Source organism: Brienomyrus brachyistius, chromosome 8 (genome assembly GCF_023856365.1).
Source record: "Brienomyrus brachyistius isolate T26 chromosome 8, BBRACH_0.4, whole genome shotgun sequence".
Classification (NCBI taxonomy): Eukaryota; Metazoa; Chordata; class Actinopteri; order Osteoglossiformes; family Mormyridae; genus Brienomyrus; species Brienomyrus brachyistius.
In genome coordinates, this window is record NC_064540.1 from 5,958,237 (window position 1) to 5,972,677 (window position 14,441).

Sequence of the window (14,441 nt, forward strand, 5' to 3'; positions counted from 1 at the left end):
ACTCTACGAATATTATAAATTCTACATTTTAAATACAGGCATTTCACTGCACTGGCTGAAAAGCCATTAATCAAATTCAATGAAGCATAAACGTGTGAAAGTTAGAATGGGAAAAATGAACATAAAGTTTTTGAATATTCAGTAAAACACATGCACAATGTACACAGATTGTGTAAGGTAGCTGTTTAAATACAATTCATAATGCATTTTCTGTAAAATTAAAATACATTTAGATCACATTCAGCTTCAGCAATTGGTGGAGAATTTCCCAGAATTCTCTGAGAAGGACTGTCTGTCCATTGTTATCAGAAGCCAGTACCTCATTAGTTACTGGAGGAACGGTAAAATGAAATCTGGAAAAGTTAACCTGAGACGAGCCATCTGAAGAGGAGTTAGACTGGGAGTTTGTTCTGCCCTTTACAGTCGGGTGTAATGTCCAAGGGGGTTCTGCAGTTTTGTAATTTCATTGGGCGCTGACAGCGGGCCGTTCCCCGGCTACTCGCAGGCTATCTTGCCGTCGAAACTGGACAGGGCTATGGCGAAGGCCTGCACTGCACACAGCGGGTAGCTGTAGTCCAGCGTGAATGCATCGTCCGCCACCCGGCCAAACTGCATCAAAATGTAGTCCACTGGGGGTCAGGGGGAAGCAAAACGGTGGTTACATCAAGGCTGTCGGTCGAATCCTAACATAAACATGCAATGCAATCGCTTGAGTGAGAGTACAGCTTTTTGAGGCTGCCGCGCTCACCGTCCTTCGTGTGGACGATCTGGAAGTTCTTGATGGAGGCCTGCGTCACCCGGCCAGCGAAGTTGAGCACGTGCGACGCCGTCTCTTCGTTCCAAACTGGCGTCTTGTTGTGAAGTTCAATCAGGTTCTCCATGTTCCTGTTCTGGTAGCGTGTCAATAGACCGTCGTTCTCCTGCAATGTCAGAGAAGGAGAAAGAAAGTAACAGATAAGACAAACAGACAAGGGACTGATCACCTGTGCTGACTGGGTTTTGCACTGTAGCATAGCTATTTGTGAAACATGGCAACTGTTGCTGATATTACCAATAATGTTATAAGTATTTGCAATAACAGTTAATTTCTTAGTAGCTGTTTCATATTAGAACACATTACATCACTCCTCTTTGGAGAGATCTTTCCAACACTTAAGGAAATGTTAAGGACAGATTCTCTTCATGCCGTATGCATTCCAGAAAACTTCCTATCTACATGTTTATATTTACATGCTGCTGATTTGGATTTCAGCAAAAAATGAACAGCTTCGCCAGAGCATACTCAGTCCCAGCTGCCCTTAGATGAATTGTTATCGTGACCTGTCATAAACAAGGGCACTTGAGCAGGCAGGAATCGGAAATGTCTTTCGTACTCTTCGAGGTCGAATGGGGAAACGTTCATTGTCTTTGTTCATCCCTGGAATGATCACGGTCATCCTCCGTGGTCCTTTCATTCCAAGGACATTGGTTTCCTGGACAGGATTAAGACAAGCGCAATGGTTTTAAAGCTGGTGTTTTCTAATCAGTTAAAATCACCAAATAAACATGACTGTATAATGTTCAATGTATCTTTTAAAACTAGCTGTATGTCAAAAGATCTGGAAACACGGCTAGTGTTTCAATTAGTGCCAGAACACTTTCAGAAAGAGAAGCAACAAAATCTATTATTTGATTAAACAATCTTTGCAAAGAAAATGTAATAAATGTTCACAAAATGAAACGTTTAATTAACGTTTAACTTTTTATCGTCTCCTATGGCATGTCTCAACAGCGCCCCCTGGTGTGGTCACATACATAAATGATGGCAGCCAGCTCTTGGCGGGCATTGGACATGTCATGAAGGGCCCGGTCTGGGTGGACTGCATTATCAAACACGGTGAACTTGGTCCCCATGAGGTTGGACCTGTGGACCCAGCATGAACATTTTCAATGAGGTAGAGCTCATTCAGCTCGAAGGCATTCTCAACTCAACAACCTTCTTTAATCATGAGACCGCATGAGAATTCAAGAGGACGCTAAAGAAATGAAGAAAGGTATGAAGAATTCCCCCTCCCTGACTAAATAAATAACAAAATAACAAGAAAGTGTTCAACATGATGCAGACAGTACAAGTGATAAATGAACGCAGGAGATAAAACAACAACAAGAAAGAAAACTGCGAAAAGAAGTAGCAAAGTAGCTGGACAACATGCTCCTATTTCAATAGTTTAAGTTTAAACTAGTTAAGAAGTTTAAAGATGGTTACTATTCACTATATGCAATTAAGATTTCATACTGTAATTTAAAAACAATCCCTGTCTCTGTTTATGAGAGTATTCATGGAATGAGTCCCCATAACACAAATTTGTAAAATTTTCTGTGTATTTCAGAAACATACTTAGCACTTTTCAGAGATAAGCAAAGAGACATAAACGTCTCAGAAACCTTAGGTAATGTTTCTTGTAGGTTGTTTTAAATCCTCTGCAGGAATATTTTATTGCCTTGAGTTCTTACCAGAACATTCCAGAGACACTTTCCTTGAAACATGAGCTATCTGACACATTTTGTCTCTGGGAAAAGTTCTCTACAAGTTTATACAAGGTCCTGTTTAATACATTATGCGGCACCCACATGACATCCTTCAGCAGATGCTCTCCAAATAGCTTGGGTTGTGCATTTGTTTTTCTTTCCAAGGACATAATCATTTACGGTGTGCATGAAGCAGCCACCTACTGATCAGCTGTCGTCTAGTTTTACCTGAGCTTTCCTACGAAGTTCTCTCCCCCCCGTGACAGGTCTGTCGGATCAATGGAAATCAGGTAGTTGGAGGTGGTGCTCCTTTTACGTTTCCTGCCAGCTAATAAAAACACCTGGAAATGTCAGGTGAAGCTGTCAGCAAGAGACAAGGAGGACCGGAGGACACCAGAAAATCTACGCTCGATTATTCTCCCACCCGAGGTCCAATGAGATTGCAGGTTCATATACCTGAATGACAAACCAATGCAAGAGTTGCTTTTCAGTCAAGAGGCTTCTGGAGAGTTTTTGTTATGCGAATACCCTTAGCTTTCCTCCCTCGTTTGCACACATTTGCACATAATATATTGACTATTTCGTATTTTGTACCTATTTTTAAATATCACGTGTCTTGTCTTGTGTTTTGTCATCACTGCTTGGAGAGCTGATAGCTCAGTCTCATTGTTCTGTTGTGTACTACGACAGTAAAAAATTGAATCTTTAATCTTCAATTAAGTTAAATTGCATTCAAATAAATACAATACTATTTCTATATTGGCCACCAGAAGCACAGGTCACATGATCAACTGGATACATTAAAGTGGTCCTGTAATATGAAGCATAATTTGATTGGACAAATACTCAACAGGGAAAAAGCTATTGAGTGATCGTTATCAAAAATTCATCATTATCAAAATGATAATATATCTGCACATAAACATGAAAAGAGCAGCTTGGACTCCAACATGGGTTGCCCTTAAAGCCTCTGCCCAATGTCTGACCTTCTTCTCGTTGTCCAAGTGTAGGTAGTAGGTGGGGTAGAGACCGCGGTCCACGCCCCTCTTGTCTCGAGTCACCCTGCACTTCACTGTGACGCCCTGCTGGGCAGGCCGGAGAACAAACTCCTCCAGGTTGTCGACCTCGATGACAGGGGAAGGTGCCCGTTCTTCCTGGATGTGGAACATGGAGGGTGGGTGGGATCAGTGTTTCCCCCCCGCTGCTGTCGCCGGCATAATGAGGTGGTGGATCTGAGACGCGATGCCTGCCGTCTTTACGGAAGCTGATCGCGCTACTTAAGAAAAGGCTTAACCGGCTACCTTTTCAGCCCCATTACTTCAGGCTTTGAAAAAAGATCTTCAATAGCCTCCTGAACAGTGAGAGTTCAGTTTTCGTGTTTAAAGCCTTTACGTCAACATGGATGCTTCAGCAGGATTTTTTTTGGCTCTTTTTAAGGATAGCTTACTGGAAAAAAATAGAAATATCGTCAGTTTCCTGGATCCTGGCAGTAAATGCCATTATTCTCCATATTCTGTTTCAAATACCATAGTTGACATTGTCCGCATACTTAGAATGTGACGGCATGCTGATGTATTTCACGCATAGATTACACTACATAATTAGGTATTGTATAAATGCTCTATATTTATAAAGTGTCACTTTGTATATACACAATTCCAGTCAAATCAGGTTCACGAGATCCCTGGAAATAGTTAAATTTGTGGGAAAACGAATCATAACAACAATCATAAAAATAAGGCTTGGCAGAAAGCATTTTTGACTGTGCCATTGTAGTAGTTAATCAGAGCAGAGGATGGATTACTGGAGAATGGATGAATGCATTCTTGCGATAATCGCAGATTAAGTAAAATGTATATATTCTGGCGACATGATGCAAAAGTGTTTGAAAGTTCAAAAAGCCAATTCTCAAGCTTCAGGTCACAAAAACTGTCTAAAGTATTTAATTAACAAGATATGGCAAATATGATCAGTACAGGGGAACAGCGGTCACCAGTCGAGGCAGAGGGGGTCACATGGACACTTAACAGAACGGCCTAGCCTCAAAAATGACTTTGCGACTAAACAAAAACTTTACACTGTGATCTGTCACAAGGCTAGAATTTATGGCAGATCTGCCACTGGGAAACAGTGTATATCCAAGCCAGAGGACTGGTCTGTTGGTATGGGCAGTCATCCTGTGTGAACCACTAGGTTCTCGTGATGTTCCCATTACAGTATGATAATGCTCATAAACACGCTACTAAACAAACTCCGCTGTGGTTTCATGAACACCCGGATGACGTCAAACACCTTCCCAGGCCTCCTCAATCACTAGATTCAAGCATTAATGAGAAGTTATGAGAAGTTCCGGAGCACTGAGTTCAAAGTAGATCTCCACCTCCTTTATCCCTGGAGGGATTGGAGGCCATTATTCATGAATAATGCTCTAATATCTTCCCAAACACAGCTGCAGACTCGTCTGACAGCATTCCAAGAAGGACCGAGGAGTTCTGCACTTGTTCTTATTTAGGTCCTTGATATTAATGTATGGACAGAAGTGTCTGTAGTTCTGTCCACACCTTGTATATATATATTTTAAATAGACACCCTGTAATTAACAGTTTAGGTTCAATAGAACACATGTCAAACAAGCTGGAAGGTAAAAGGAGGGATGAACCTGGCATTAAATGATTATAGGCGGTGAATAATCCTCATGGGCTGCCATGGATCTAGGTGAGTGATTCGCACACACGTAGGAGCCTAGGGGCATGATCTGGTGACTCCTCTCCTCATCTACCTTTTTCCCCTTCTTTCCTTTTCCCTTCTTCTTCTTCTTCGTGACCTCCTCCTCTTCCTCCTCCACCTCACTGTCCTCACCTTTCGAAGGCCCTGTTGGATGAGAAGGCTATATACGTCGATATGCTGGGACTAGCTCATCCACATGGGTTTCACCTTTTAAGGGTGATCAGGAGAACAGACTGTCCTAACTATTGGCTGACCTTTCTTCTTCTTCTTCTTGTCCTTGCCTTTGTCCTTGTCCATGTCTTTGTCCTTGTCCTTCTCCTTGTCCCCTCCTACCTGGAACAGCGAGACGTCAGTCTTCTTCTTCACCTTGCTGGATTTATCATCCGGTTCACTCTGCTCACTGTCCAACTGGGGTGCCGAGGCTGAACAAAAAACAGAAAGCTTACACCAGCTCAGAGTCTTTGACAAAAATGCAGACAACGTTTATTGTGCTAAACCAGGCTGAAATGTATCTGTTTTAGCTGTACGCTTGCAGGTGGATGACATGAACAGATACTACTTAAACTTTTAACTTATGAACTTTTAGACATATGAACGAAGAGGACTGTAAGTCCAAATTGTGTTCCTTGGGCTCCCGTTTCCTGTCCGCAGTATAAATCTTTTCTGTCTGCGCGCCAATTCCGCCAAGTACGACTTCTGGCCGCTACTCCCGCCGCACAGCAGTGTAGCGTGCGAACTCCCAGCATCCTAGTTCTTTGTACTTATACCCTGAAAATGATGTTGAATAACGACCTGCAAACATTTCAAGTTACGAACGGCCGTTCAGGATGTATCTCGTTCGCAAGTAGAGGAGCGTCTGTACTTAATCCCAGGTTCCCATTTTTCATATTTACATTTCATTAAATTAACTGAGCAAAAAACGTTACAACTTCACCGGTGATCTGTGAAGTAAAAATCACCAGAAGAGCATCACCATCATCAGATATTGAGGTCTTCATACAAAGTCTGAGGTGTGGCTATTTGAGTTGACTCTGTAGCATAACAGGAGCCAAATAATAGAGAAAACATTCAATTAATCAAATTAGGTTTTTCCTCTTAGGTGGCCAATGAAACATCCCCCGCAGTGGCCGTGCGTTTCTTGTTCTCCTGAGAAGCGATGCTTCACCTTTCTTTTTGCCTTTGACCTCCGGCTTCTCGCCATTTACGTGAAACAGGGTGGTGGCCTCATGCTTTTTGGGCTTTGCTGATTTCGCTTTGGAGTCAAACTCGCTTTTGTTCTCTGGAAAAAAACAAAAACAGAAGATGAAATGTGCAGCGGCAGAGGGAGTAGGGAATTCTGCAGATGGAGTTTTCCCTTAATGTTTTAAGATCAGAATATTACTTAAACACTCGGCATGCTTTTATTACACTGCCAGTTGTTTACAGTTAAAGATGAGGTACTGTACACATACACTGGAATGTTTTCCAGATGTGGCTCAAATATCCACAGTCGAAAAACCCAAGAAATTCTTTTTCATTTTTGCTCTCTATTTCCATCCATCCATCCATCCATCCATCTTACATTATCATCCGGTACAGGGCTGAGGTACAAACAGAATAATCTATGTATAATATCTAGCCACAGAAATGGGCAGGAATATGTAATTGCAAACTATGTAAATCATACACAGTGTTTCAAAGGCTAGACGTCTTTAGTGTGATTGGAAAATTGTAGTGACCTCAATGCAATAGTGACTCCACTTCAGAAAGAAACAAAATATGTCTGATTCTGTTCTCATTCAGTCTCCATGGATACTATCTGGGCCTGGCATCCCATCCAGGGCCGACCCCAGCCTTGTGCCCTGTCCTTCCTGGGCAGACTCAACAACACCCACAATCCTGACCTGTAAGAGGTTGGCATATGGACTGATACGACATGGAACAAGGGTCTCCCTGCTTTCTGCTCTTGAAACACATAGTACCTTCAGACCATTACCTTTAACTGGCTTCTTCTCCTTCTTCTCCTTGCCGTTGACTGGCGTGCTCTCCTTTGTGGCCTTCTTCTTGACCTTCCGGGTGGTGTCATCCTCATCCTTCTCGTTGTCCTCATCATCCTCGCTGTCTTCGCCTGGCCCAGGAACAAGAGTGGGGTGTTGTAGGGGTCTGATGTGCTGGGTTTTGGGAAGGCTGTGCAATCCGAACCAACCTAAGCTCACCTACAAATAATTATCCCACATCCCGTCCCAAGATCTCGAAGTGGACAGAATCTTAATTCAAGGAGTGTAATGATTTTCTCTGCAGCACCACTACAGCCATGTCTCAGGTCCTTACTTTTCTTCTTCTTGGGTGCACTTCTTGTCTTCTTTTTCAGTTCAGCTTTTTCCTCTTGCTCTTTCTTGTCCTTCTCTGCTTTCTTTTTTTTAACTTTCTTTTCATCTTTTTTGAATGGTTATGACACCAACCAACCAGGCAGACACAGAAAAAAAATGTAAAATAAATACGTTAAACGATATAAGTCTTAAGACTACTTGGAAAGGTCCTCTAGCATAAAAGTCCATCTGTAGTAAGGTAAATACAGTATACGAGTGTGACAGCTTTAGAAAGGACTAAAGTATACGTAAGTACCATACATATCGGAGTATGACTGAGTAAAGCAGCTTCCGAAAGGATTATAGTATAGGTATGTATTGTATATGAATAGGAGTGTGTAGCAGCTTCAGAAAGGACTAAAGTGTTGGTAAGTACTATACATATTGGAGTGTGATTGAGTATAGCAGTTTCTAAAATGACTACAGTGTAAGTAAATACTGTGAGTATGAATGTCTAGCAGCTTCAGAAAGGACTAAAGTGTTAGTAAATACTATACATATTGGAGTGTGATTGAGTATAGCAGTTTCTAAAATGACTACAGTGTAAGTAAGTACTGTGAGTATGAATGTCTAGCAGCTTCAGAAAGGACTAAAGTGTTAGTAAGTACTATACATATTGGAGTGTGATTGAGTATAGCAGTTTCTAAAATGACTACAGTGTAAGTTAGTACTGTGAGTATGAATGTGTAGCAGCTTCAGAAAGGACTAAAGTGTTGGTAAGTACTATTACATATTGGAGTGTGATTGAGTAAAGCAGTTTCTAAAATGACTACAGTGTATATAGAAGTATGAAGGAGTAAGCCAACTTCAGAAAGGACTACACTCTGAGTGGGTGCAGCGTGATGCCTCAGTTCCATCACACAGATGTTACCTTTCATGACAGGACTCTCTTCTTCTGAGATGTCCTCACTCTTCTTGTCCTTGTTCTTCTTGGACTTAGCATTGGTGCCATTTGTCTGGACCAGATCCACATCCTGCTTTTTCTTCTTGGGTTTCTGATTTGGGTTTCAGGGTGAGAACGCTGCCAAAATACCAGAATAACTTGCTTAAAGATCAGCTCACTCAACCTCAAAAATATCCTTTGGCAATTGTTACACTAATGACCAGTTTGATCCAGGATCAGTTACATACAGAATTTTGCCATTAACCAGAATACTAAGGGAGATTCAGAATGATAAGGTGTAACTTAAAAAAAAATCTAAAAATTGAAAGGCTCAGGTTTTGCTACAAACCGTTTTAAACTTGGACTATGTTTTATTGAGTGTTGTAAACAACTTTCAGCAGATCAATACCGTGCTCAAAAAACACCTGATTTTTCATTACTTACCAGGTAAAATATAGTCAAATGGCAAAGCAGGAAAACAGAGAACAGAAAGCAACTGTGAGACAAAACTAAAACATATGCACCTTAAAATACGCACTAAGGCACTGTTATTATAAAACAGCCACCCGATAAATCACCCAGTACTCTGCAATCCAAACATTTCACTTTCCTGGCCTGTGACCCGGGTTAACCTACTAGTGTCAGTAAACATGGTTCACGGTTTTCAGTATGTGGCTCTGTGGCGCAATGGACAGCGCGTTGGACTTCTAGCTGTGTCACTATAGTGAGTGATTCAAAGGTTGTGGGTTCGAGTCCCACCAGAGTCAAAGCTTTGCTAAATTTCTAATTGGGATCAAAAAAGTACTCCTGTCTAACTTATTTTAGTAACCTTATAAAGCATGATTGTTAAGATAAGGCACTTAGTGCTGTCACAGTTATAATGCATGTGAGGATGGAAGCTGGCATACAATTCTGTTAATGCTAGGATCCCATGTAAAATGCCTGTTACTGGGCTATATGTAGCAAAGGTTAAATTCTCCTTGATTATTTGGTTACTTGCTAAGTTATGTAACTAAATCTAAAAATACAACAGCGGTGAGATGTAGCACAGCCAAGTTGTTTAAATTCCCTAATTGCTTGGGTTTTGGCAACAAAAGCTCAGGAAATTCACCTACCAGCAGGGAGGGGAACACGAAAACGAGGGCACACTGATTGGTAGGTGGGACACTTACAGCCACGGCCTGCGTAATCCTATTAACAGAGCAGCCAGCTATTTATATCGCAACCTTCGAAAAGTACCATCAAGGAAGGCACACAATTTCCCACTAATTCCCTGCATGGTTTCCTCAGTGTTTCTGCGCTGATAGACTGGTCACGTGAAACAGCAGTACTAAATCAGTAAAATAATACCCAAAACGGGATGCCTTCAGTGTACTGTTCGTGTACTGCTGTGATTTGATACATTACTGTGGCTCTTTTATAACAGAGCTTGTACGGGCTTTTGCCAGGAACGCCGAAAGCTCTCACAATGTTTTCCACAATGTTAATGTGTCATTTGTTGGCATCAATGGACGCCTTCAGCGCAGGTTCGCAGCTGTTTGTTGAAAGCATCCAGTGCACTCCTCCGAGAAGGGAAACTACTGGGGAAACGTCCATCCTTCACCCCCGTCTGTAGTCCAGTCACAGTCCCCCGAACGAGGAGGCAACATTTCCGGTTCACCGGCTCTGCCCTCTCGCCAAACTCACACAAAGGATTATTTTAAAAAGCTGTCCCTTTTCCTGTTATGGATGCAGTGGTCTTTGTCTATGTAACTATTAAAAAGTAATTTAATTGAAAATCAACATCCTTGAATTTATGCAAAGGATGCTAATGGACGTCTAATTTAGGATCGGAAATAGATATTTATAGTCGTGATTCAAATTCAGCATATCCTAAAAAAAACCTGTACACATATACTAATAAGTAAATGATATTTAAACAGATTGTTTCAATAATTCAGATATCAGTACAAGTATTTTCTTTTAGGGCAAAGTATATTGGCAAAATCACCCGAATGACACAGTAAAATTATTATCGTTATTACATAGTATATACCTTTATACGTGTAAAAATTTGCTGCTGCCGCTTGTTTAATAATCAAATATAGTTTCGGATTCAACAGAAGCTTTGGGACTAAATCAGGGGCAAATGGTTCAATAAAAGTGGATCCTGTGATAAAATGAGACCTTGCAATCCATCACACAAACGTTTAGTTGCGAGATAAGTGTCAGTTTTGGTACATATGGGTACCGCTTCCACTTGAGGGTTAATCATCGCTCTAGGTTTTATTTCGCAAATAACTTGCAGATGACACTCGTAGGTCAATAATTCCTCTTTGCAGAATTTGCGTGCAAACCGTAGACACCTCACTAGCTAAATATGCTGTCAGGCAGGTACGACGAGCCTAAACATAAATCACCTTATTCTGGCTCTAGCTGGGAGCACAGGCTTAAATACCCCCTGAACTCAAGGGCTCGAGGATCAACCGTTTTACCTTCTCCGCTGACACGGTCAGTCCCGTGTCGTTTGCGCAGCGGATGGACCAGCTCTGGTCCGAGAACGCAAACACTGAATGTCAAGTGAAGCAAAGTTGGCGGGTGACCATGAAGAGAGGAGCTGGGAAATTGCGTGGAAAGCTCTATTTAGCGAGGCTCCGTGAGCAGAAAGGAGTGGACAATAAGAAGATTAGGGTTAAGAGCAGATCGGCCCTGGAGGAGCGTCAGCCGGTGTCATACGGGACGGTGGGGAGGGTCACCTGACTCATCGCTGCTGCAAACGGGTGGCGACTCAATTGAGGATGATGACACTGTGTCTGTCCTTCCCCCGGGACAGGCAAGCCCACAGGAAGAGGTGCACTGTGTCATTGTCACACACGCATTCCCAGGACTCACCTTTAGCGGCTTCTCGGTATTCACCCTTTCATCGTGGATGCTGGATTAAAAGATAGTTTTAATAAACAAGTGTGCATTCGCTTCGGGAGCAGCCCGGCGGATCGTGTGTTTCTCGGCGGCGCTGATGCCACCTGCCGTATCCGATTTCAGCGAACAACCCGGCACTAAACCTTAACGCACAATCTGTGGTTGTGTACCCGGTAGAATTTCTGCTTTGTGATCCTGATACGCCCCGCTTGCTGCTTTTCAGTTCTTAATTAATTAGGCACGCTCCGTCCCTCCCACCCTCCCTCCATCCATCTCTCCCCCCTTTCCTCCATCTATCCATGCATCCATCCGTCTTTCAACCATTTATCTAGTGCAAGACAATGGGGGCGAATAGGAAACACAGAGCTTTTACCAGCAATACTGGAACCATGCTGTAAATGTCTATTTCTGTAGGTGTTAATTTGATACGGTATTAGATCATTTGTAAAATTTTAACGATACAGATTCATATTCATTAGCCCAAGGGCCATTTTGTGTTGGATTGGATTCATATTTATCAGTCACGATGGAGAGACTCAGTAGGCAGTATGTTGCCTCACACCTCCGCAGTTGGGGGTTAACCCCACCTCTGCTCTCTGTGTGAGTTTTCACGTCCTCCTTCATGTTGTGTGGTTTCCCCCGACTGTCCAAAGACATGGAGTTTGGTTAGTTGGTGTCTTTAAATTGCCCATTGTGTGTGTGTGTGTGTGTGTGTGTGTGTGCACCCTGTAACGTATGGCATTGTGCACAGGGTATACCCCTCCCTTAGGCTCTGCACAGCCTTAGATAGGCTCCAGCCCCCCCCCCCCCCCCCCCAAACATGATGGATGGGCATGTATTAGTTATATGGCTGAGTTTTCAAGGGCTACAGTAATCAGTAACTAATTACATAATATAGCAATTAAATGAGCAAAACCAGGCATTTTGAAGCATCTGGTTTTGTTAGCAGTGTTGCTGTTGACAAAAATTTCTTTAACACAATTAGAAAATGTGAACTTTCAGACAACCTTCAGCGTAGTGTGATTTAATCTTAATAGTGTGAGTCACTGAATCAACAATCAAACCTAACTCACAGAGAATGCAGCAGGACTGAAAGCCAGAATTAGCGATGACTTACAAAAACCAGTTTAAGAAAACGCTGGTATACTGGGCAAAAATATAAGAAATCAGTTTGGAGTTTTGATGCTGCAGTGCTGGGATGATGCCTCTCTTGTGTATGTTGTTACACATGTGGTCAAATAAGGTACTAATATGTAGACATACCTCTCTGAGGTCCAGACCTCTTTCAGGGTGTCCTTCTGAAGCGGCATTGGGAACCAAGGCGGCCCAAACTACACATGAAGTTCACTGGAAACAACTGGTGTGACAAGAAAAGGCAGTACGGCTGAGTGTCAGGCTGCTACCTCCAGAATAAGCCCTGCCCAGGCTGGATCATAATAAAACAAGGGAGCCACTATGGACACATTGATATGGGAGCCCTCCTGAGTTACCCCCAGCCTGCCAGTTACCCCCAGCCTGCTAGTTACCCCCAGCCTGCCAGTTACCCCCAGCCTGCCAGTTACCCCCAGCCTGCTAGTTACCCCCAGCCTGCTAGTTACCCCTTACACAGCCTCCATTTCCTGATCCTCAATACCAGATGTTATGGCCTAAAAACAGAGGAATATTTCCTGACCGAAACATCTTGTACATGAATCACATTCATTTCTCTAGAAACCTATATACATGTAAATGAAATATTTATATATTAGAATTTAAATATTTATATATATAGAATACTAATCAGTCACAAAAACACAAACGGGTGGTGTGCTAGTTATGGACCGAAACATCATGAAGGCTGATTCTGTTGTACATTTGAGGTAGGTAGTTTAGTTGCTATGTTAATTTTTCACTGCAGCACAAAAGAGTAAAAACTAACCTGGGATACAGCAATACATTTAACTATTGAGAAATCAGATTGGATAATAAGGACAACTAAGAAAAGGAAAAATCTGGGGGAAAACATCTAAACCTGAACGAAATGTTCCTTGCACTTTTAAGCGATTCTAGCGCAGTAAGAGTCACCAATTGTATTAGCAAATGTGCAGCCTATAAAAAGCAGAATAAGTGAGACAGCACCGCGCACACGTTCGCGACACTTTCGAGCGCACATGCTCACCTGCACCGGGCGCGCAGAGACAGTGACCGGGTCTGTATCCCCACGGAGACGAGCATACGCTCCCTGTGCTGTTCCCCTGCTAAATCCCTGTAATGCCTGTGCAACCTAGCGAGCATAAGCCCTCATTCTTAATAGGATTTCCAGTACATACAGTAACACCCCCGGGCCCCTACTCTGCCCCCACACAGAGAACCCCCTGTCTGGCCACCTGCAGGGTCTTGTATAAGACTCCAGCAGGGCCTGACAAGGTCTCCGAGGCGCAAAATCGCTATGAATCAGCCAGTGTTTATTTAATCTTATATCTATCACAATAATTTGTCTGGTGGCTTGCCTAAGTGTATAATATAATGCCAATCACTGAGCCTGACTGTGTGCACTCTCTGGCTCCCTTGTCCAATGAGAAACGCGAAAAATTACACTTACCTTACGCCAGAAACAAGTGTAGCATTTTTTTTTTCGTTCAAAATACTTCCCCAGCAGATGAATTCTACTACATTTGAAGGGAATTACCTGTACGGCAACAGCACAAATCTCTCCGGTGGCCACAAGGTGGAGCTCCAAACCACGCTTACCGAAGGAAGGCACCAGAAAATCACTATTCGTATATTTTTACAAATGCACCAAATTACTTAGTAAAAACCTTTCCATGAACGCATATTTCCAGGCAATTGTATAGCAAAACGCAACTTCTATCCCATGTCACTTTGCAACCTTTATGAACAACAATAAATTTGTTTTTGTATAGCGTGTTATCACAACATTACATTGTCTCAAAGCGCTTTACAGCATCCCCACCCAATGCCCCCAGTGAGTAAGCCATAGGCGACAGTGGCAGGGAATGACTCCCTATAAGGAAGAAACACTGTTAATTATAGATTTCTATAATTATAGAAATACCATATGTGTGATATCGACATAA

General features: G+C 42.5%; 1 protein-coding gene and 1 non-coding gene across 3 annotated transcripts; one reads left to right on the forward strand and one right to left on the reverse strand.

Moving 5' to 3' along the window:
- Window positions 1–234: 234 nt before the first annotated feature.
- On the reverse strand, window positions 235–13,599 carry LOC125747825 (tubby-related protein 1-like). 2 transcript variants are annotated; one of them, XM_049023345.1, is made up of 14 exons: window positions 13,523–13,599; window positions 12,628–12,721; window positions 8,455–8,604; window positions 7,546–7,650; window positions 7,211–7,342; window positions 6,401–6,514; window positions 5,490–5,657; window positions 5,288–5,379; window positions 3,495–3,662; window positions 2,737–2,849; window positions 1,795–1,903; window positions 1,374–1,472; window positions 749–920; window positions 235–629 (listed from the first exon to the last, which is right to left on the reverse strand). In XM_049023345.1, exons 3-14 carry the CDS (start codon window positions 8,459–8,461, stop codon window positions 496–498), a joined length of 1,413 nt encoding a protein of 470 aa, XP_048879302.1. In that variant the 5' UTR covers window positions 8,462–8,604; window positions 12,628–12,721; window positions 13,523–13,599; the 3' UTR covers window positions 235–495. The 2 variants fall into 2 exon arrangements, with proteins under 2 accessions (XP_048879302.1, XP_048879301.1); XM_049023344.1 differs by lacking the exons at window positions 12,628–12,721; window positions 13,523–13,599 and having other exon boundaries at window positions 8,455–9,143.
- On the forward strand, window positions 9,140–9,233 carry trnar-ucu (transfer RNA arginine (anticodon UCU)). Its single transcript has 2 exons — window positions 9,140–9,176; window positions 9,198–9,233. It is a non-coding gene; the product is annotated as a tRNA-Arg (tRNA).
- Window positions 13,600–14,441: the final 842 nt, after the last annotated feature.

Bases quoted from the DNA above. Each gene is read 5' to 3' on its own strand.
- LOC125747825 (XM_049023345.1), bottom strand. The intron at 2,850-3,494 runs GTCAGACATTGG...TGACATTTCCAG, and splicing joins ACTTGGACAACGAGAAGAAG to GTGTTTTTATTAGCTGGCAG. The intron at 630-748 runs GTGAGCGCGGCA...CCTGACCCCCAG, and splicing joins GATCGTCCACACGAAGGACG to TGGACTACATTTTGATGCAG.